This window comes from Elgaria multicarinata, chromosome 2, assembly GCF_023053635.1.
Source record: "Elgaria multicarinata webbii isolate HBS135686 ecotype San Diego chromosome 2, rElgMul1.1.pri, whole genome shotgun sequence".
Lineage (NCBI taxonomy): Eukaryota > Metazoa > Chordata > Lepidosauria > Squamata > Anguidae > Elgaria > Elgaria multicarinata.
In genome coordinates, this window is record NC_086172.1 from 128,186,914 (window position 1) to 128,209,930 (window position 23,017).

A 23,017-nucleotide genomic window follows, 5' to 3' on the forward strand; every position below is an offset into this window, starting at 1 on the left:
TGCAGGAATCCACCTTAAAGCATCTCTGACAGATGGCTGTCCAGCTGCCTCTTGAAGGCCTCTAGTGTGGGAGAGCCCACAACCTCCCTAGGTAACCTCCCTGGTTCCATTGTCATACTGCTCTAACAGTTACGGCAAAGTAATTACAGCTGGGGAGTTTGGACTCGGAGTGATTTCAGCAAAGATGCTGGGTCTCACAACAATATTGAGCATGATGAAAGCCAATACAAATGCCAGAACAATAACATTCGGCACTGAAACTTGGGTTTTAATAGTATTTTAAAATGAAGTCAAACAAAAAAAAAGGGACAAGATGAATACCAGTCATAACAAATTGGACTTCCTTGTCACATCTAATAATAATGGAATCTTCCTATAAATTTAATCAAGGACAAAATCCTCTTGTAGTGCTGTATCCAAAGCTGAGGATCTTCACCTATCACCATACACACCCTTGTGGGTATGTATTCCTTGACTGGGTGTATTCATGGCTAACTCCTGATTAGGCGCTCGCTGGGCATCCTCATCCATTCCAACTAAAGTTGACAGCTCTTCATGCTTGTGCTTCCACATAAAGGCAGACTGGGAGTCTTAAAGCAAAAAAGCAGAAGGAGGAGAGCATCCAAGATAGGTCACAAAAGAGAGAAACGTGTTCTCAGGATGCAAAATAGGATTGTTGACAAAAAGCCCAGTGTGTTTTGACCTGTCTCTTATTTTGAAGCCTTCTTCGGGGCTTAGAGAAAAGAGTCTGCAGAATTTATCCTGGCAAAAAGATTGGCCATAGCTAGACAGGGCTTTATTCCAGGGCGATCCCTGGGATCGTCCCTGTGCGTCCACATGATGCACAGGGGATCCTGGGATCAGGGAGGGATGATCCCCCCTTGCCCTGGGATCTCGCCCTCCCCTTTAGGCCTGGTTTTTCCATGGTCTCAGGCTGAGTCCGTGATCGCAGAACGTGTGGCCGTACGCTGCGGTTTGTCCTGGCTCCTCAATTCTTCATGAGGAGTCGGGACCCAAGCACAAGGTGCAGAGCTCCTCAGGAGCACTGCACCCATCAGGGGTGGGGGGAGTAATTGTTTTTTTAAAATCACTTACCTTTTGCGTACGAGCGTTCGTCCGCTGCTGTCCTTTTAGGGAAAAGGAAATGGCGGGTGCGACGCCTCTCCCTCTGAGGTCATCACGCGCCGTATGTGTACTGACGGGGAGATCTCGTGATAAAAATGTTGCGGGATCTTCACCCCTTCACCCTGCTAGACCACTAGGTCTAGCTAAGGCCATTGTCTCCTGATTCAGTCACCAGTCGATTAATACAGGAGACAATCTTTTTGCTTGTAGAAACTCTGCAGACACTTTTCTCTACCTCCTGAAGAAAGCCTTAAAATAAGGCACAGGCTGAAACATGTCAGGCTTTTTGTAAATATAACTATTTTGAACCTGAGAACGTTTCTCTCCTTTGTGACCTGGGTTTCTTAAAGCAACACCACCCCATATAAAATAATGGGGAAAGTTGCATCTTTTGATTTTCTTCCTATAATGCCACCAAAATAAAAATAAAAATGGCAAACTGCAACCGTAGTTGGCAAGTAGGAAATATCTCACTTGGCTGTCTTGGTCCTACCAGGATGGCTATGGAATAGTTCTTCCTTTATTGCCATGGTAGAGAGAAAGTGATGATCTCCTCCCCACCTTGGTCCAGGGTTTCCACGAGAGCATAAAACAATCTTTCTGGATAGGAGACTGACTTCAAAACAGGAAGAAGAAAGCAGAACCAAGAGAACCCAGAACTAGCAGTCAGCTAGCTGTGGAAGTAACTCATTGCACCATGTTTTAGCACTTGCATACTTATGCCTACATCTCCATCAGCTCTATGCTAACAAGTCAGTTGCAGCTAGGGAAGCTGGCTGTTGGGGTTCTTCCAAACAAGATATTATTATTATTATTATTATTAATTATTATTATTATTATTATTTTACAATATTTATCTACCACTCCCCATTAAAAAATTCAGAGCGGTGAACAAGATAAAATAGAATAAAAATAGAATAAAAACACATTAAAAGTAGATTTTTAAAAGAAACAAAGTGAAAAATAAACAGAAGCTGGTCATTAAGGGAAGGCTGTCCTGCTTCATTCACAGTATTTCATGGGGGATCCATATATTGTCTTACATTTGTAATCTTCCTATGTTTTCCCTTTGCTTCTTCCATCTTTTCTGTTACCACAGACAACTGTTTATAGCTGCACCATGTCTTTTGGATGGTAGCACTAGGAGCTATCCATCTGGAAGCACCCTTGGCCTGCTTTGGCTGGGGCGCAGCTCATGGACCCCTAAAAGTATGCTCCAAAGATCAGTCCTAAAGTCGCCACTCAAGGCCCAGCACAGAGTGAAATGGGGCAACATCATTGTGAGTATGTTTTTAGGCTAGATGGCCCAATGGACCAACTCAGTATTAGGCAGCTTCCTATGTTCCTATGACATTTCCTATCAGGTGTTTTTTTTGCTATCATTGCATGATATCATCATATGGTTTATGTGGAAAGATGTCTCAAGTCTAGGAGCCAGTATATGTTACTAATGATGAAACTGAGAAAGAACAAAGAAGTTTGACTATTTGACTATTGAGGTCAGAAGTGGTGTCGCTAAATACTGTGGATTATCGCTGCAGTACAAGATTAACTGCGGGCAGTGATTGTGGTGATGACAATATAAATGAAGTTGAGAACAGCAACATCTTATCCAGCACCAACAAAACCAACTAGGATGTACCGCATTGGTGGCCTGCACAACAGCCAGTGGAATTTCAAGAGAGCAGTTAATAAAGAGAGAGGTTTTATAAACTTTGGCCTACCCAAGAAATCAAAGGAAACCTTCATAAGCAGTACGGATTCTTCTGAGATGTTTAAAAGTAGTGGATTAGAATAAATTGCATTTATTTATTAATAGGGCGACCATATGAAAAGAAGGACAGGGCTCCTGTATCTTTAACAGTTGTATTGAAAAGGAAATTTCAGCAGGTGTCATTTGTATATATGGGGAACCTGGTGAAATTCCCTCTTCATCACAACAGTTAAAGCTGCAGGTGCCCTGCCCTCTTTTAAATCTGGTCACTCTAGTATAGCTCCTGCACCTTTACCTGTTGTGATGAAGAGGGAATTTCACTAGGTTCTCCATATATACAAATGACACCTGCTGAAATTCCTTTTCTATGCAACTGTTAAAGATACAGCAGCCCTGTCTTCCTTTATGTATGGTCACTCTATTTATTAATAAATAATGGATGGGAGGGTGTTGTTTCACTCATCCCGTGCTTGTGGTTCCTGGTTGACAGCTGGTTGGCCACTGAGTGAACAGAATGCTGGACTAGATAGACTCTTGGTCTTATCCAGCTTGGCTTTTCTTATCCAGCTTGGCTGTTCTTTTGCCACTATAAAAATCAGTGACATTGACTGGAGACAGAAAGCCAGATTATCTTGAATTTTCAGTCTTTCATGAACACAAGGAATTTGAATGAGAAAAAAAAGGAAACCTTTTGCGAATTAAAACATTTTGCCATGATAAATACTATTATGCATCCCCATTCTCAACATCATTTATTCGAAAATAAGCCCACGAATTTCAATAAATTCTTCCAGATGTTGTGCACGGAGCAACAGTTTGTACAGGTCTTGGAGGGGTTTTCGAAAGTGTTTCCTGATGAAAAACGGAAGTCAGTGTACCACACACCCACACCCTCCGCCCATGTTTATACACTTTATCCCACTCGGTATCTCATCTGTTCAAGAACCGTCCGCCAGAGTTCTCCAGGCAGCAAGCGAGGCTTCAGCAAGTGCTCTCTTGAGCATGCGTGAGTGATCTGAGCATGCTCAGTCTCGCTTAGGACCAGATTCGCCTAGGATCTAGCGCAGGGTCAAGTTTTTCCGAATCCCAGCCTTCCCCCACTTCTTCACACGCAGCTGGTTTCCGGTCGGCCTGTGGCGGGGCTCAGCCTAGAGATTGTCAGTTCTCCTAAAATGGCGGATGGAGGCGACGGCGCGGGAGGGATGGCTGGAACGGGCGGCGCTGCTGCCCCCGTCAAGCCCTCGGAGTTGGCCAGGGTGAGATTCCGCGCCCGCTGTGGGGTCTTCTCGGCTGTAGGATTAATACCTTGTGCTGGACGCGGTTCTGTTCGTCCTGGGCAGAGAAAGCCCTGTAGGGCTTGAAGCTGATATGATATGCAGGGAGCCCTGTGTAGCCTCCCCCCCTCCCCTCGCAATGTCTGCCATAGAAGTGGAGTAGTCAGAACTGTACTCCGAGGATACTAATGCCCAGACAATGGGATTGCTAGCCGTATCCTTGCTTGCTTGCAAAGGGTCTTTTCCTCATGTGCTCGGTGTGACTGGCTCTCAATACTCCTTAATTGTCTGCCGTCCTGCAAATAGTTAATCCCTGAGGCTCTGTCAAATGGGAGTGGACACCTGCGCATCGAACAACGCTATGTGCATGCTGTCAAAACCCATTTTAAATGACCGGCAGAAATGAGGGGTAGCGGGGGAATCTCAAATGTTTTCTTAGAACAAAGGGGATTGGTTTCAGGTAGAGCCGTTTTGTTAAACATTAGTATTCTTCCCACCCATCCCAATAAACGTGGAACAAATAGATATTCTGATGAGACTGCATTTGGAACAGAACAACAAAGTAATCCTGAAGCAGCCTTGAGAAGATCTTTGCTGCTGGAAGGAGGTGTTCTTCTTTCACAACCAGAACAAGAATGTTAGGATATTTTCCTGCACTGCCAATTAAAAAGAAATATTTGTATAATAAATTATCATAGAGTGCTGAAGATTATTATTGCGAAGTTGGAGGTAGGGAAAGGAGGAAGGCCAAAGAGCAAATTGTACCTTCTTCCTTCCTCTTTGGTGAACTGATTTGTAGGCTACAACCTTAAATGCACTTACCAGAGAATAACTTGGACTTTTGGGCCTGATATAGCAAAGCACTGTTAAATGTGTTTTGGATAGTGTTATTAATCCATAATTAATATGTATGCTCTGAACACAGGTGTCGTTTTTTTGGTCATCAAGTTTTTGGGAAACCTTTGCTAAATGTAATTGCATTAACAAATAGGATTTCTTCATTAAAGAGGAGCCATGAGGGGTTCATGTATGAAAGCAACTAATAGAGGAGCAAAATATGTGCTGGGAGCTAAAGAAATTGTGTAGAACCTTAAGATGAAGTATGGGTGGCATGAGAAAACTGGAAAGTGTTAAATGTAAGAATTTTGTATTAAGTGGAAAGGAACATAGGTGGATAAATAAGGAAGTACCTGAAATAAATAATCATTTGATCTTAATGCACCATTTGTTTAGCGGTGGACTTTAGTTCATTAAACAAGGGGAGTTTTCAGATTCACAAACTTTCGGTTTTAGTTTGAGCAAAACAAACTACATTTCGGACAGTTTCTTTTCTCTTGTGCTGGGTGGATTTCAACTGCAACTTAACCTTAGGATATGGGATATGTCAAAGACTTTTATTTTCAAATTGAGCAAAGGTGATAGCCACCTGATCCATTTATAGGCATATTGAGAGTTATGTAGATGATAAATCACCTGAGGGCTGCAGTTTAGGTGAAGTTTTGTAACGGGTTGCAAATACTCTGGATTGTCCAACTTGTGTCAGATGACACATGCATATATACTGTTTTTCTCTTTAAAACACATGTGAGCAATGAGTATGAAAGGGTAGGACACTTGGCTGGATTATTTTAAAGGGAAAAGTGACAGTCATTGATGGACTATCATGTGTATTTGTATTTGCTTATTGGCACTGAAAAACATACCATCATATAGAAACAGATTTTAGATGCAGATATGGGAAAGGAAAAAGTGAGTAGGAAGGCATCCCATTTATTATTATTTATTTATATAGCACCATCAATGTACATGCTGTCCATGTTAGGAAAGATTTTTTTAAATGCTGTGGAAGAGAATGGAACTACTAATACTCTTGCTAACATGTGTGAAACAAGTCTGAAGGTGACAACAGAGAAAATATTACATTGCCAAGAAGTCTGACTTTTGTTTAGATAAGGTGTTTCAAAAAATATTTTAAATCAAATTTATAAACTACATTTATTATTATTATTGGCAATTTTATTTTTAAATGCACAACTCTAGGAATCTAATGCTAGATTTATCACAACTTGAATATGTAATTAAAACTGAACTAACTGTAATTGTAGGAGTGTGGTATGTATTGATGGAAGAGGGTTGAAATAATTGTTAATGCCTTAAAGTGGCTTAATGTTTTCCAGGTAGGATGAATTAGAGGTGGTTAATTTTTTTTAGCTTGGTTGAAAGTACCTTGGTAAATAATATGCTAGTCCTGGATTTGGTATTGTAGACATGAGTGTAAAAATGGTAGCTGATACCACAATAATGAATAAGCACTTAGAAAGAGATAATTTTGAGGAAAGAACAGTGGGGGGAGTCAAGGACTCAGACTTCTGAGATTTACATGGGATTTATTTAAGGAAGAGAGCCACCAGAATCCAATTTGACACTAGCTGTAAAGTAAATTACATTGCCTAGCGCTGGGGACCTCTAGTGCAACAACGTCAATAGCGTTAGCTGGTACAACTAGTTTTTTGGGAAATCTTGTTTTGCTAGCTAGTACTATTGGCATTGTGCTGGATGTTTCTTATGCTAGCGCAACGTAATTTACATTAGTGCTAGTGTTTAATTAGATACTTTCCATGGAAGAAACAAAAATGTGACAAGCTAAGAATTAAAAGATAAGATTGTAAATAATTTATAAGGAAAAAACAAAATAGGAGGGAAAATGAGCCCTGCAGATGAGCAAATAATTCTGAATTGAACACTTATCCTCAGTAACTTGATTGTTTCTATCACCCTGCTGAGTGATAAGGAGTTAACACACATGTGCAAACATGTGGTAGAAGGCATAGTAAAATTATATGGGCTTATAGACTGACAAGTATTGAAAACAATATGACAGGTCAACAGTATGACAGCTCAAGAAGGATCATGTAGATGTGCACAATATTTAATTAAATTTTGTCCTATTTTGCTGTACTTTTGCATGGCCTTATAGGGTTTAGTGTGGATATTATTCCTATGAAGGTACATTTTAAGAATAGAATTAGTTTTTAAAACAAATTCATAGAGGGAAGGGGTGTCTATGATTAGTAGTTATGTTAGCTTTAGATGGTAGCATTTTTCTGTGTGTCAGTTGCTGGAGAACATGAACAGAAGAGTGGTATTGAATTCATATCCTGTTGTTGGCTTTCTGTAGGCATCTGATTGCCCACTTTGTGAACAGGTTACTGGACTAGATAGGCCTTTGGTCTGATCCAGCATGGCTCTTCTTATGAAGAAAACAGGGTGATTTTGTTTTATTTATTACACTTGTATACCATCCCATAGCCAAAGCTCTCTGGGTGGTTTACATAGGATAAAAACACTTAAAAACAATATACAAAAAAATAAAATCACAAAAACATACAATTTAAAACCACAAAAACATGATTGTCTTTCCTGATGGTGGTCTTAAATAACATTGAATGTGTTTTGAGAAATTTAATTACTTTTCCAGTTTTTTAAACTTATATTTCTACATGATTAAGCATTAAATACTGTTTTGTGAGAAACAGAAAACTGCATCTAACTGATGAGTGGTTTGCAGTCAGATGGGCAGCTGGTTTATTTCAGGGAGCTTTTAACTTAAAAAGAATTATAGAGCAATTTTCTTGTAATCCACTTTATTGCCATTTTAGAATGTTTACCTTCTCTTCCCTATTTCAAGTGCTGATTGCATTGATCAAGAAGTTGTCATGATGTTAATTAGAGCTGGCTTAATGAGGTATAATTGACTGCAGGCCCTTATTTTGTAAATAGGAAGAGGTGCCTTTGATGTTCCACACATGGCTAATATAATATCTGGTATAGTAACAATTGTAGCAAGGCCATCACATCACATCTCAGTGGGAAGGCAGGTTCATATGGACAGAGGCTCTCTCTGTGGGAGACTGGATCTGGCTGTTCAAGGCTGCAAATGAATCTGCAGTTGTTACTAGGCCAGATGTATATTAGCCACATTTGGAACTTCATGGGAAATGGTATATCACAGCTGCTCCGGTTTTCTCCCCTCCCACAAGAACGCCATTTCCACTCTCCATTTTCCAAGTGCGGAGAGGTAGCCTGCCCAGTTCTTTCAGTGCCAGCTAGAAGGAGGAGGGGGCAGGGAGCATGGTTTCCTGGCTCCGAGGTCAGAGTCCAGTCTCCAACCTTGGAGCCAGGAAACCAAACTATCCTATGCCCCCCCCCCCGCCAGATGCTCTCTGAAGGGGCATAGGATGCTCCCTTAGTTTACTTTGTTGACCCTGTTGTTCAGTCATTAGGAAGGATATAGTTATACAGGAATCCTCTATTATTGTGGTCTGCATGGACAATAGCACAATAAAACTGTTATGAGTAAAGAGGTGCCCTTTGAATCTAGTTTGTCAGAATCTTAAGCCTTTTGGTTAAGAAGGCGTTCTTCCACAAGGTCTTCTTGAGCAAAAGGCACAAAGCAATTTTTTCTAAGTTCTTGCCATCTCATTCTCTAAGAATGCCGTTATTTCATTTCTACCCTGTCCTCCCTTTTGCTAAAACTTGGTTGTTTAAGGAACATTGGAATATAGACATTGGTAACAAACTATAACATGTTTGGAATAACTCAGTAATCACTTTCTCTTGTTATACATCTAAAATAAGATTGCCTTCAGAAAATCTAATTTCCTTCTGGGCATGATAAAGTTCTAATGAACTTTAAAATCACAGATTTGTTTCTTTCCATCAATCAGCAACATGAACAACAGCCCTGCTTGTCAGGAAAAGACATCTCAGCACACTGGTATGAAGACTTCAAAATAATTTATGTTCAAAGTAATTAAAATTTCACTTCCTTTAAAGCCTTCAAAGCATCACATAATATAAAATGAGCCTCACAATCCTCTGGACAAACTATGAGAAATATATATGTAGTAGTGCACAATGGGATCATATTCTGTACATATCCCTCCCACATATAATAAAAACAAAAAACAATTTATTTGATATACTGACATTTTTAGTGTGCGTCACATAACGTTTGCTATACTGACATGGCAAAGTTCTGAAGTCAGCAGTAGAGGCTAAAAAGAGGCGATTGAACCAATCTTCTGTATGAAAAAATGCTAAACTATTTGGAGATGTTGGTTTTAGAAAAAAAAATGAAATGAAAGCTATACCTCTATGAGTATTTGTCTATGAGAAGCCCTAGTGAATACAAGGGGACATGCTTCTGAGTACTATTGCACAGAATTTATATATGACTTTTCCTAGGCCGTCTCAGCCTCCTTCCCTCCCACTCCGAGGCACTACTGCTAGATGGGTGAAATCACCCATCTACCAGAATTGCAGGGCGGCTTGAGCGCGGAAGCAAAGATCACCTCTGCTATCCTCCCGCCCTGCATTGGATACTCAGCAGCCTCTGAATTTGTAAGCTACTGGGTAACCACATAGGATTGTGTTGTCTATATGAGCACTACTCCATGAAAGTGAATGTTTTGCTCTGTTCCCCTCTGCTGTTCTATTTGTAGTTTGTCTCCTTCCAGTCGTTCTTTGAAATTGCTTATATATTTAGTTCATGAGCATTAAAAACCATGTTTTTGCTAAGTATTTCTAATAAATAGCTGGAATCTACAATTAGGCTGAAAAATGTGTTGACAGTATGACTCTTTTCAGATAGTGCCCTGGTTTGCTCTTAACAATAAGACTGAATCATCTTGGGCGGGGGGAAGTCACATCTGAGGAAAGTTGTATCATGTTTATTGGAATGAAGTATCATTGACCTTCCAGCCTGTCCCCAGAAATAATGGGCTTATTTATCAGCAGTGCAAAGGAAATATTAAGTTGTATCCAATGGTGGCTTTGGCTTGGCTGAAAGAACTTCCTCCCATGTAATTTAAGTCACCTCATTTTTGATGATTCTACCCCCCCACACCCCACTTAATCCTCCCCTCCTCAGAATCTGCTCCTAAGAGCTGGAGGACTCTCTTGAACAGAATGGAGTTTATGTATTTACTTATTTAAAAGATTGTAAAGCTGCCTTTCAGGCACACTGCCCTCACAAGGTGGCTTACAATATTAACGTGGTGTGGAGGTCCACAGAGGGTAGAAGATTTGACAAAAATTGGGTGCTAGTGGAAGAGCTTTCTGCTAAGGCCATTGGATAAAACCCATGGAGCTCAGTGCAATCTAAATCAGATGTTAGTTTCTCTCCATGTGGTGAGGGGGTAGGAAGGACATATATCCAGATAAAGGTTTCTTTCTGGTAGGTAATGTCAGTATAAGCCTGTATTGATGTATACATTTTAATTTTGAACTATTTACATAGTTGGTCCCAGTTCTATTAACTCTTGCTAGTCTATACCAAATAACTATATTTGGGTAGAAAAGCTTTATAGATTTCAATATTTATATCTTGCATTGAATTCTTTGTATTAGTAGCCATTCACTCCCACAGGTTGCTTACACTGTTCTGTATCTTTCCCTACCATCCTGTCAAAACAGATGGAATTCTCAGCTCAAGTGTACCAGGGTGATAAAGAGCCTGACCTGTCAACATATTAACTTAAATAGTACTGTTGTATGGAGCCTTGTATTGATGTTAGTTTGTAATACAAGCATTATCTTTATTGTGTAATGCATGCACTATCTTTAGTATGTAATGCAAGCAAAGTGTTTCCTTAATGTTTTTATCTTCATGCAGAATTGTATAGAATATACAGCACGCCATAACAGATGAACAAAATACGACTTCGCAGTCTATGTGTAGCATATCACCTCATTACAATATGATTATGTGGTCAGTGATATCTGAGTGCTGTCATTGGTAAGGATGGCAGTTCCTTCAGGGAAAGCTAGTTCAGATGTAATGAAAACCCATGGGTTATTTGAAACATGGGTTGTCAGTGCTGTGAGTTAGGGAATGAGCACACTCACCACTTCTGTTTTGAATCAGCTTTAATATTACGTCCGAACATAGTACTCTGATCTGTTTAGGTATAAACATCCCAGTGTTCAACCCAACAATCACCAATGGTTTGTTGTTGGGTTGTTTAACTCTACAGCAACCCAGAGTTCCAAATTCAGGCACCACATCAATCAACCTAGGAACCCATTTCCTGAGTTGTTGATTAAAACTGATAAAAAGAACAAGTGGCACGTGCTAGGGAAGCTGCGAGTTCACTCCCTTCCTTGCAGCCCTACCAATTTGTGAATTAAAAACCCCATGAATTGGCATTATGTAAGAACCTGTTCTATGTGTTCTTGCCAGCCATGGCTTCTTTCAAGATACGGAAGAAAAATGGAGAGTGAAGCTCTGGTGCTTTGAATCTTTATTTTTATTTTCAAATCTTCAATGTACTCACTCTGCGCGTTTCGGACAAGTGTCCTTCATCAGGAGCTACATATGAAATGAGTAAAACTGCCAGTTAGAAACACATTGACTTGAAAATGAAACATAAAAAGGTTCAAAGTTGAACATGTGAAACAAATATAACTGACAAATAGGCGAAACATTTTTAAAAAAATTGAATAGTTTAAGATTAAACGATGGACAGCACCCACATGAAACAGTAAATCATCCTGATACAAAACCTTAGCTGACATCCAACATTAGAAACAAAATGTTTGCCCATTAGCCTGAAATCACAACAATTGAACTGTCCTGAAGGAAATATAGGAGAAAAACATCAAACAGCCCAAACAATAATAAAACAAGAGACAAAACTTGATTATAAAAGAAACTCTTGGCCTGGATGCCAAGCATCCATCGCTTCTCAAAAAATCCTCCTCCTGTTCTACATCAAGGTCAGGTAGAAGCTATTTAAGTTAGTTTTCAAAAAATCAGCAACCTTGATCATCATGTTGTTGGTTGATCCTGCAAACACTCAGTTGTAGTCACACTTCGTCATTTTTAACGTAATCTTGCGTTATTTTCAATGTGTTTTGCCGTGAGTCTTTTGGTTTTTTTAGAAGGATCAGCTGGTCTACTATTCCCCAGCACTGCACACTTCTTTGAAATTATTTTATCAATTACATGAGTTCAAATCTAGAGAGTCACTCAATCCCCTGGGTTCCAGGCTTTTTAAGGACAGAATCCAAAAAAGTTCTGTCTTATTGAGCGATGCTTCTCCCCCTCTCACCTTTTCTATTGCCCCAAAGACCAAGATACTCCATTCCATTCCCGTGTGCATGCTCAGACTTCATTGCACTATTTCCAGGGTGGTTGTGTTCCTCCTTAGGTTGTTTTTTTTATGAAAGTTTTTTTCTGCTTCTGCAAACCTTGGGGTTTCCAATGAGAGTGATTATACCTCTCTCTTGTTTCTCAATAGCCCTGTTTTGGCTACATAGCTGTTATAACTCAAAACCTGAGGTTGCTCTTAGTATATGTACCACAGCTTTCCCCAACTTGGTGCCCTCTAGGTGTTTTGGACTCCAACTCCCAGGTTTCCTGACCATTGTTCCTAAGAAAAGTGGAAACACTTTTCAACAAAAATGTAAATAGCCCTGTAATGCCTCAAAGTCTAATATAGGTATTGTGCTATAGGTTTCTATGGGCTGAAGCCTACTTTATCAAATCCATGAAGTACATTCTCAGTTGGCAGATATATATAAACTTGGACAGAGAGAGAGAGACAGTCAGTTTGATCACTGGGGCCGTTAATATATAGTATTATTGCTAGTGACTGCTGTTATCAATTTGTTCATTGCTTTGTTGCATGAGTATTATAAGAATGCCTAAAGTAGATCCTTCAGGTATGAATCTGCTGTGCTGTAAATCTGCTGTAAAAAAAGGCAAGCTCCATGTTGGGCGTAATTAGAAAAGGAATTCAGAATAAAACTGTCAATATAGTACTGCTTTAATACAAATCTATGGTGTGATCACACTTAGAATTCTTTGTAAAGTTCTAGTCACCACACCTTAGAAAAGGGTATTGTGGAGTTGGAAAAAGTGCAGAAAAGTACAACTAAAATGATCAAGGTGCTGGAAGGAAGCTCACAACAGTTTAGCTTGGAGAGAAAGCAAGTAAGGGGAGACATGACAGAGGTGCACAAAATGCTGCATGGTGTGAAGAAAGTGGTTAGGGAGACATTTCTCTCTCACACATTCATAATACTAGAATTTGGGGGGTCATCCCATCAAATTGATTAGTTGGAGATTCCTGCCAGATAAAAGGAAGTACTTCTTCATACAGCACAGAGTCAAACAGTGGAATTCACTACCACAAGATGTAGTGATGGCCAACAATTTGAATAGCTTTAAAGAGGGCTTGACAAATTCATGAAGGATAAAGCTATCAATGGCTACTAGCCCTGATGGCTATATGCTACCTCTAGTATTAGAGGAAGTATGCCTATCTACACCAATTGCTGGGGAATATGGGAAGGAGAGTGCTGTTGCACTCATGATCTGCACTCATGATCTGGCAGCTGATTGGCACTGTATGAAGGAATGATAGACTAGATGGACCCTTGGTTTGATCTAGCATAGCTTTTCTTATGTTCTTATGAGTCCATGTCAAAGGAACTCGAACAAATGTTAGTTCTATTGTGGCAGTAGATAATAGATCAGGTGATGTGCTTGAGGTGGGAGCTGAAAGACTGAGTAAAATGAAATGGTCAGTGGGTTTCCAGTATAAGGTGTTGATTTATTCATCACATAATTGTTTATTTAAAGCATTTTAATCCTGAAAGGGCTTCCAAAGTGCTTGTATACAAGCAATAAAACAAGTCAGCCCCTGTCCATAAAAGACATGATACAAAAGGAAAAAGGGATGGGGGAGGGGGAGAATAAATTTGCTCAATGTTTTTCAGCAATTGAACCACAGAACAACCATGCCCCAGTTGTATTTCATACAACTGCATGCCAGAAGAACACTGACTGCTATCTTTACATACATGGTTCCAGCTATCCAGAACACACTGCATGTGTCATCTTCTGCAACTGAGCCCTACGATGCAACTGTATTGGTTTCAGTTGTTGCTACAATGACAACTCTTCTGGACTTTGTTCCAAAATTGTATAACTTCAAAACAGATGTTTTGGTTTCCCATATAGAACATTTTCTGGTCTACAGAATATTGGTTCTCAGTTCTTGTTTTTCTTTTTTGTTTCAATATCTGTCTTCTAATCTCCCATTTCTTGCAGTGGTCGGATGAAAAGCTTGACTTCCATACTGCCTTTCTTCAACATTTGGCCAAAGTTGTTCCAGACATATATTTTGATGAAATGGATCCCTTGCCAGAGAAGGAGGAAGAAATAGCTCAGATGACCATACTTTGCCCTCTGGAGTGGCATCTGTTTGGGGAAGATCCAGACATCTGCCTGGAGAAGCTAAGGCAGAGTAGCATCCCTCAACTCTGTGGGAAAGTGTTCAAAAGTGGAGAGACAACATATTCCTGCAGGTGAATAGTGATACTCTTAACCTTTAGCATTCTTTCTGTAATAAGACACACCAGTATGCACTTCTCAAAATAGTTTTGGTGCTCCTTAATTTTCTGAAATATGTTTGAGGGTCTTGCACAGCCTTTTCCAACCTGGTGCCCTCCAGATATGTTGAACTACAACTCCCATAATCCACCAGCCAGCTATGGGAATTAACGCTGGGAATCTGCTTTCACCTCAGAGTAAATGGGGAAACCATTGTAAAAGTCTATAAACTTCCATTTTTTAAAAAATGTAATGAAACGTTTTGTTCGTATTGACTGTTCATAGGTGACTCAGTTCAGACAATCAACTTTAAAGTTAATTGTCCTCAGTTTCACCTTCGAACTGGATTCCTGCTGTGGAGCACAGAGACGTTCGCTCAAAGCACTGCATGATTATATTGTAAGGATCAAAACCAAGCTCTCCCTTTCAATCACAATCTCTGTCAAGTGATGTGCCAATTAGTCTCAGTGTGCCTCCATGTGAAATGGGCTGGCTCTACCACTACTAGTCTAAGTGGGCACTAGCTGTTACTGAAAGCTTCTTTCACTTTTGAAGAAACTGTAATTCATGAACTTGTCTGAACTTGGGGAACTGTTTTGGCCTAATCAAAGTCTGGATTGTTAACTAACTTTGGTTAGAACGAATCAAAGTTCCCTATATTTGTATGTAATGCTGAACTGTGGTTTGTTTGAAACCAGAAGCTTTGCCTCTCCTTCTAGTGTCAGAGTGGAGAAGGGAAGGCACCTTATAAACCCAAAGCTCACTCCTCATAATCTAAATCATGTTTTAAGTGGTTGTCTGTGCCAGGCCAGTGTAGAGGAACTACACCGAAACATTTCTGAATCCTGTTCTTAATTACTGAGCCTAATATTGAGGCTTAAAATATGAATGGTGACTGGGTAATGGGAATACTGTATGACTGAATGAATGAAAGTTAATAGAGTGCCCGTGTTCCCATTCAATAAGGCAGAATTGTTGGCTTATCCTTTATTGTGAACTAGCTGCACAAGCTCATTTGCTCCTAATTTCATGCTAAGAGGTAAAGCAAACCAGAAATAGGAAGGTTTGCATCATGGGCATGCCTGGGTTTGGGCATCATTCAAGCTTCCTATTTCTGGTTTGTTTTAGGGGTGTGCGAATCAGCATATCTGTGTGCATTTTTCTTAAGTACTAATTTTAATGTATATTTTTCAAGTGTTTGCATGCTGTTCAATGACCTTTTTTTGTCTGCAAATCACATTGCCAGCTCAGAAATTTACAGACTTCAACCACAGATTGTGTTTGAGACCATGTTCAGTTCAGGAGGTGCAAACAGGGTAAATTCGGATCAAAAATGAACTGAAACAAATTTCTAGTATACCCCTAGTTTTACACTGATGCTGAAGGAGCGAAGTGGGAGCAAGTCAGCTGCATGTACCAGCATACTGCTAATTCAGAGTAAATCAGAGTAAGCCAGCAATTCTGGCTTATCATTGGATGACCACTGTCATGTTAAATGAAGTATTTGCAAGTAACACTGCTGGAAACACTGCTGGAATATGGGAGCTTCGAGAAGCTTGGGAGGAGTGTGTGTATATACAGCGACATTAATTTCTTATTTTTTGTTGCAGAGAATGTGCTATTGATCCAACTTGTGTACTTTGCGTGGATTGTTTCCAGAACAGCATTCACAAAAACCATCGTTACAAGGTCAGACTATCTGTGCTTCAAAGTAACATCTGTTGTTGTAGTGTACCAGCAAATAAATAAGGTTATATATAGTATTTTTTGCCTTTTATTCAGGACTTACTGGTTTCTTGAAAAAAGTTTTTTTACTTAAACTATTTACAAATGAGAAGCCATTTTAAGGATAAAGATACAAATTCAAGTATAGAATGGCTTAAGCATTCTAATATTCAATATCTTTTTTACTATTCTGTGTTTGTGAAATATTTTATTCTACGTAGAGCCTGATATCAAATCTGCTGCATTTTATACAAGAAATCTATATATTCCTTTATAATGCAGCCTTGAGTGCCTTTTTTGCTGAAAAGGTGGGGTACAAATCAAATAAAAAATAACAGCCCTATGCCTTAATGATGATGGCTGTCATGCTCCAATGTGTGTTCTCAAAGCGTTACATGTTCATGTGGCAATGCAGATTATAAACTGTTAGAAAAGTAAGCTGATTCCAGTTGCTGGAATTAACGTGATGTTTGTGCTGTACATAAAGTTAATTAATAGTGTTCTGTTTTATGATGTAAGTAAGAACTGTTGTGTGCATATACAAGCTGAGGAAATAATATTTTGTCGCATATATACTGGCCTTACTTCATGCACTTTCTTACTAGATGTTGAACCCGTTGTTTAAGCATTTAAAGTATGGAATATGAGCAAAATATGAATTTATTATTAGTGGTGGAGCACCAATAGCAAAATATATATGGCTACAAATGATTATTTACTAGGCAGAATAAAAAATATCTGGGGTTCATATATTTGCTCTCAGACTCTCAAGGATGGAGAAGGAGAGGAAGGATTAATTTGTATTTTTAAAGTATCTGATCTCCTCCTTGCAGCCACGCCAGAGGAGGAAAGGGAAAGGGGTAGCATGAAAGGCTGAGGATTGCTACTGCTTCTGCTTATAATGCTGAACCATAGTTAACATTATATCCAAAAAGGGCCATTAGGTGTGATGTTGTATCTGATGTTTTTAATCGTTTCAGATGCACACTTCCACTGGAGGAGGATTTTGTGACTGTGGGGATATGGAAGCGTGGAAGACTGGACCACTCTGTACAAATCACGAATCTGGCACAGCAGCCAGGACAGGACAGGTAATGTACCTGTAATAAATGTAAAAACAAATGCTGCAAAACCTCACTCCTGATGATTTAGAACTACTTCTTGGTTCATGATTATCATCTTTGACAGTGTACTGCAATCCTAAAACTTGCTTCCTCAGGAATTAACTGCTTAGAATGGCTTTTGTATAAATATTTTACAAGTTATTACACACGTATTGCAGTGACATTACACAGGCATTCAAGCAGATGTCCTGGTACAAATGTTTATGTAAATCTAAAAGTAGTTTTTTACAGTCACCTTCCTTTATGTTAAAATCTAAAAGTATAAGATCGGGGATGTTGCACTTTTTCTATGTGTTCATATTGCTATGTTGAACAATAAGTTCCGAGTGATCCTCTAAAACACACATACAGACAAATATTTATTTATTACTAAGCACTTATTTATTTAAGTTTGATTACCTATGAAATGTTAACAGAGAGCTCTTGATGCCTCAAATGACAGTACAGCAAGCTCTTGATGCCTCAAATGACAGGTTAGAAAAGCTATTAGTGAGGCATTTTGAAAGAAAGCTATGTATTAGGATGGTAAGGGCAGCTGGACGGCATGGGATCTCCCATGTTACTGACTCTGGAATTATCTCTGAAGCATTTGCAGATTATTACTCCAATACAGAGAACCCAGATCCACAAATCATTCTGTCTTTTTAAAAAAGCTCATATGCATCAGGTTATGTCAAAAGAATGTGCAACCTATCTGGATAAACCAATAACAAGCTCTGAGGTTATAGAGGTGCTTGCCCAATCTTACTCCTTAACCAGGATGCAAAGATTTTTATGGCATTGTTAGCACAACGGTTGAATCAAATAATAGATAACTTGACGTTGACCAAACTGAGATAATATAGTGTTGTCAAGGCCTTCTACAAGTTTTTCCAGCACCAGATCCAAGATGACCTGAGCTAGCTTGGGCAGGGACACTGATGGTTTATTTTTATAAGTATATTTTTGGGGAAGGAAAAGTATGTATCGTGTACATTGAATGAATTAATACTGCAAGATATTTCCTTTTTTAGAAGTTATGAAAATATCTGTAACATTGCTAATGCTTATTTCAGTATCTATAATATGTAAACTAATTCATGTTAATATACTTTTTATTGCTTTCTGTAGAACTTGGGATGCCAATTGAATGAAGAGCTAATAGCACAAGCAAGAAAAATCTTCCCTTCAGTGATAAAATATATTGTAGATATGACTGTTTGGGAAGAAGAGAAGGATCTTCCTCCAGAGCTTATGACTAGGTAAGTAATGTGTTAGGGCTAGTGCCTTTTCTTCTCTTTTTTGCCTCTTTCTCAAATGTATTAGTGGTAAAACCATAGAAAATAAAACAGTAAAAATTGTGTGGCTTTCCATCAAGATTAAACAATAATTAAATTACTTAACAAGAAAAGCCAAAATAAGTTCATAGGTGGGAGATGAGAACTCTACAGAAGTGCCAGATAATTCAGCACCCTATAGGTCTGCAAATATGTGTTTTAACAATTCTGCCTTAAGCATAAAGGATTGTTTGTGTCACTTTTTTTTAGTACTATCTACTTATTGCCTCATGCTGGTATGGGACACCAGTGAAGCAGCACAGTTTTGTGAGGATGGAACTAATTATAAGGGAAATCTGGAATTTCCAACCTTTTATTGCCTTTGTAATGCTACTCTAGGGAAGGGGCTACATTAGCATATGAGGAAAAGGCCAGAGGTACTTTACCCTTCCACCTGCAAATTCTTGCACTCTCCAGTTTTTCTTTCCCCACTCTCTCGGTTGTGCTTCCTGATAGGAAGTGAACCCAGTCAGAGGAGAAATGATCTCTGGTGAGCATTTGCAGGAGAGCATTCGAAGAATGTGTTAAGTGCCCTGGTATGCATTTCTATTAGGATGGCAAATGAGGGGTTGGGACCATGCAATTGCTGACATATTGTCTAGATATACCCTGTTTAAAAAATTGTGCAAAACAAACCTTAGGAAAAAGAAATTATTCAGCTTTAAAAGGAGCTTTAAAAGGAGAAAGTGGAGAATTCAGGACCAATTTCCACTTTGAGTAGAGGGAGACATGTTTGCCCAATCAATTTGCCCATGAGACAAGTAGAACAATTGCGCTATGTACCAGCTGTTGCTACCAGCTGGTGTGCATTGCCGAACATTGCAGAGTTGCAGTTACCAAACATTTTGCTACATCAAGCAGGAAAGGGAATACTGTGTTTAGGTTTCATCCTCCTAGATTAAGGGAAAATGTGAGACTGGAGGAAAAGTCGACCTGTATCTGAAAACAGCAATGAGAAGGATCAGGTGGGTGGAAAAGTGAAGAGCTGCGAGGCTGAGGATGCAAAATCTATGGTAGCGCAGATCCCTGGTCCCATAACTTGGTTTATCCCAAGTCTGCTCATGGGTTCCTAGGCCATTGACGAAACTTCAAATGCAACTTTATAGATCAAATGCTAATGTTTCTAAATTCTGCCATACTTCATGACTAGATGCTGATAAAAACACCAAGACTGTGTTTGGGTGTGATTCATCCAATCTGAATTATGTCTATTGCTACTGCTTGGAAGGCAGAAATTATATGACCCTAATCTTATTACTGTCTTTCTCCACATTTGCCCTTCCTCAGTTTGTTGGTTTACTCGGAGCAGATGCTAAATATTAGAAGGGCTTTTAAGATTTACATACAGTGAACGGGAACATTGAGACAGATGACCTATTTGTATCTTTCCACTCCATCTCCATGGGGAAGTGTCTAAATTAATGCTAGGACAAAGGATAAAAGCCTGCATTTCCCTGGTTCATGATTCTCAACACCTGGTCACATCTCCATACATAACAGCCACTCTACCTGCAGTACTATTCATAAATGCAACCATAGCAGAAATATGTTGAGTGCCCAGGTGGTTGTTGGCATGCATATTTATGAAGCATTACAGCATTGACACCCACACCTCTGCTAAGGTCACCTTCAGGAGTAGGGTGCTGCAGCACATTCTCCCTCCTTCCTAGGGCAGCCATCTCCCTCCTTTCTAGGACAATTCCCAGGATCCTACACAGCTATTGAGCAGGGGGTTGGACTCGATGACCGTATAGGCCCCTTCCAACTCCCCTAATTCTATGATTCTATGATAGTTAACTCCCATGTCAAACAGGAAAATAGAACATTTGTACTCACTGTCAAGATTCCTTCTTGTTTGCCATGTGGAGGCATCTAATGCCATATGCTTCAAAAACCTACAGTAACGTATCAGGTAAGCTAAGAGCCAGCACCACACTTTCTGTTATGAGCTAGTTGATGAAATAGAACTGAGGAGGGGCCAACAGGGGGAAAGTATAGGAGAAAGAATTAGGTGACTTGGTTCCTGTGTTCTGAGCAGTAAGAGGAGACGTAACCCGCATTGGATGCCTCCACATATCAAGAAAGAAGAAACCTTTATGGTGAGCTCCAGTGTACAAATTGACTTGTACTCTGTTTTTCTACCAAAAATAGCACTCATTTAAATGGTAAGTATCTTGATCAAGGGCTATTCTAATTTAAATGAAAGCAAAGATATTTTGTGAAGCCTATTTTGATCATGAATTCCTTCAATTTGGTTCCCTTCCTCTACTTTTATTTTTTGGCTTGTACTAGTTCTATTGCCAACAGTATTATTGGAGTTTATTTAGTTTTCTCTTTGGTCACTGGTGATGTTATGGTTTCTTTCCAGTAGAGAGAAGACAGGGAAATACTACTGTGTCCTTTTCAACGATGAGCATCATTCTTATGATCATGTTATTTACAGTCTACAAAGAACTCTTGGCTGTGAGTTTCCAGAGGCCCAGTTATATACTACTGCTATAGATAAAGAGGTTAGTAACCTGTACCATTTCTGCGATAAGTGTCTCATATTGCAGTTGATATAGAATCATTTGTACTGTTGCTATATATAGCTTGATCTACATGAAAAGAGAGAAAACAAACAGGATATCATCACTTCTACAAGCTCTAGATTTGCACTGCGTCTTAGTAAAGCATGGTTGCATTGTCCTCTCCCTCACATGATATCACTTGGCATGAAATTCCTGCAATTGCTTATGGTACTCAATACTATGATCCCATATCTTGAAATAATGCTATGAAATATATAGCTCTTTTCCTTTATCTGCAAAGACTTTGCCTGATAAAAGATTTGTAGATTTAGGCAATGTATTACGTGGGAATTCTTGCGGTAAACTAGAGTAACAGTCTTCATAGCGGTGGACTGACTTGGGGCATGTCTACACCTTAAGGGTGTAGAGGGAGGACGGGGGGATCATGGACTTACCTGCTTCCGCAATCCTCCCCCAGCGTCTTGACGGCTGCGCGACGTCCTGGAAGGAAAGAGTGATGTTGCAGCCGCCATTTTTTCCCCTTTAGGAGACGGAAGAGTACAATTGTGCTCCTCTGCAAAAGTGAGTTAACCCCTAACCCGCTTCCCACCCCCATCCCCGATGGACATGGACTGCCCCCATGCAGCTCCGTGCCCATTTTAAGAGCATCGCTACTCGCGGGGAGGAAAGGACAACCCAGGAGCCGCAGCCACACAGCCTGCGCTCCTTGAGATAGTCCTGGGACTGTGGAAAATTGGGGTTTCCATGATTCCAGATATCCTGAGGAAAGTCCTTGGTCGTCCCAGGTTGTCCCCAGGATCCCCTGTGTGTCATTTGGACGCATAGGGGTGATCCAGGGGTGACCCCAGGATATAGGGCTGGTGTAGACATGCTCTTGAAAGTCACAAAAATCATGAATTGTTTAAAAGGACTGTAAATCAATTAAAGTTCAATTGATAGATTATTCTATTGAAGGCTTTAATTGCAGATGAATTAGTAGGCCTAAGTGCTAGCCATGCAGGCTCCATACTGTGAATTTCCTGTTCCTATTCCAAAGCTTATGCATCTCTTTAAACATATGCTTTTCTCCCCCCTTGTATCAACTTGGAAGATCATTTTGAATTTCAGGGTAAAACCACTATGGTTTTCTTCCTTGCAGTGAGAATCAGTAAGTAAGATAGTATCCAACTGAAATTAGTGCCAATATGTCTTTTAAATCTGGTTCTTCCATCTAGAAGACAAGGACCCACATTACACTAGTTCTGTTAATTCGCATTTAAACTAATTATTTATTTTGAAGTCAGTGACTTCAAAATATATCCTCTAAATAGTCCCTTTTTTAAAAAAAATACTCTAAAATTAGGAAAATACTACATTCAGATAACTGTAGGACCTTCTGAATCACTCACTCACTCCAGGTATATGGCCTGTGGTTACAATTGAAGAGAAGTGGATCCCACTTATAAGCTGTTGGAGTACTCATAATTTTGTACATTTAGATAGAAATAGATTTTTGCAATCTCTGTAGTAATTGTTAATATTTTGTAATATGATTTTTCAATTGAAAAATTCAATTGATTTTATTGCATATAATTATAAAATCTTACAATTTAGCTACAACAAAAAAGTTACAGTCACAGAAAAACACACACGGTTGAACTGGCCACTGAAATCAGTTCATTATTTGCAGTGATCTATAGCAACAGTTTTTAGGACCTTTGCTCTAATCTTTTTAACAGTTATTGCGAATAAGGCTACTTGATTAGTTACATAAGAATCCATATCTACAAATAGTTGACATATCTGCTCAACAAAAGTTCTGTAAAA

General features: G+C 39.4%; 1 protein-coding gene across 3 annotated transcripts in view; it reads left to right on the forward strand.

Moving 5' to 3' along the window:
• Nucleotides 1-3,797: 3,797 nt before the first annotated feature.
• UBR1 (ubiquitin protein ligase E3 component n-recognin 1) overlaps nt 3,798-23,017 on the forward strand; it is an 85,898-nt gene continuing 66,678 nt past the window's right edge. For 2 of the 3 annotated variants that reach the window (XM_063117648.1, XM_063117651.1), the window contains exons 1-6: nt 3,798-4,095; nt 14,234-14,490; nt 16,126-16,204; nt 17,221-17,331; nt 18,475-18,605; nt 21,049-21,190. In XM_063117648.1, the coding sequence (XP_062973718.1) occupies nt 4,012-4,095; nt 14,234-14,490; nt 16,126-16,204; nt 17,221-17,331; nt 18,475-18,605; nt 21,049-21,190 (804 nt within the window). In that variant the 5' untranslated portion in view covers nt 3,798-4,011. The remainder of the gene's footprint in view (nt 4,096-14,233; nt 14,491-16,125; nt 16,205-17,220; nt 17,332-18,474; nt 18,606-21,048; nt 21,191-23,017) is intronic. The other variant, XM_063117650.1, reaches the window with a different exon arrangement.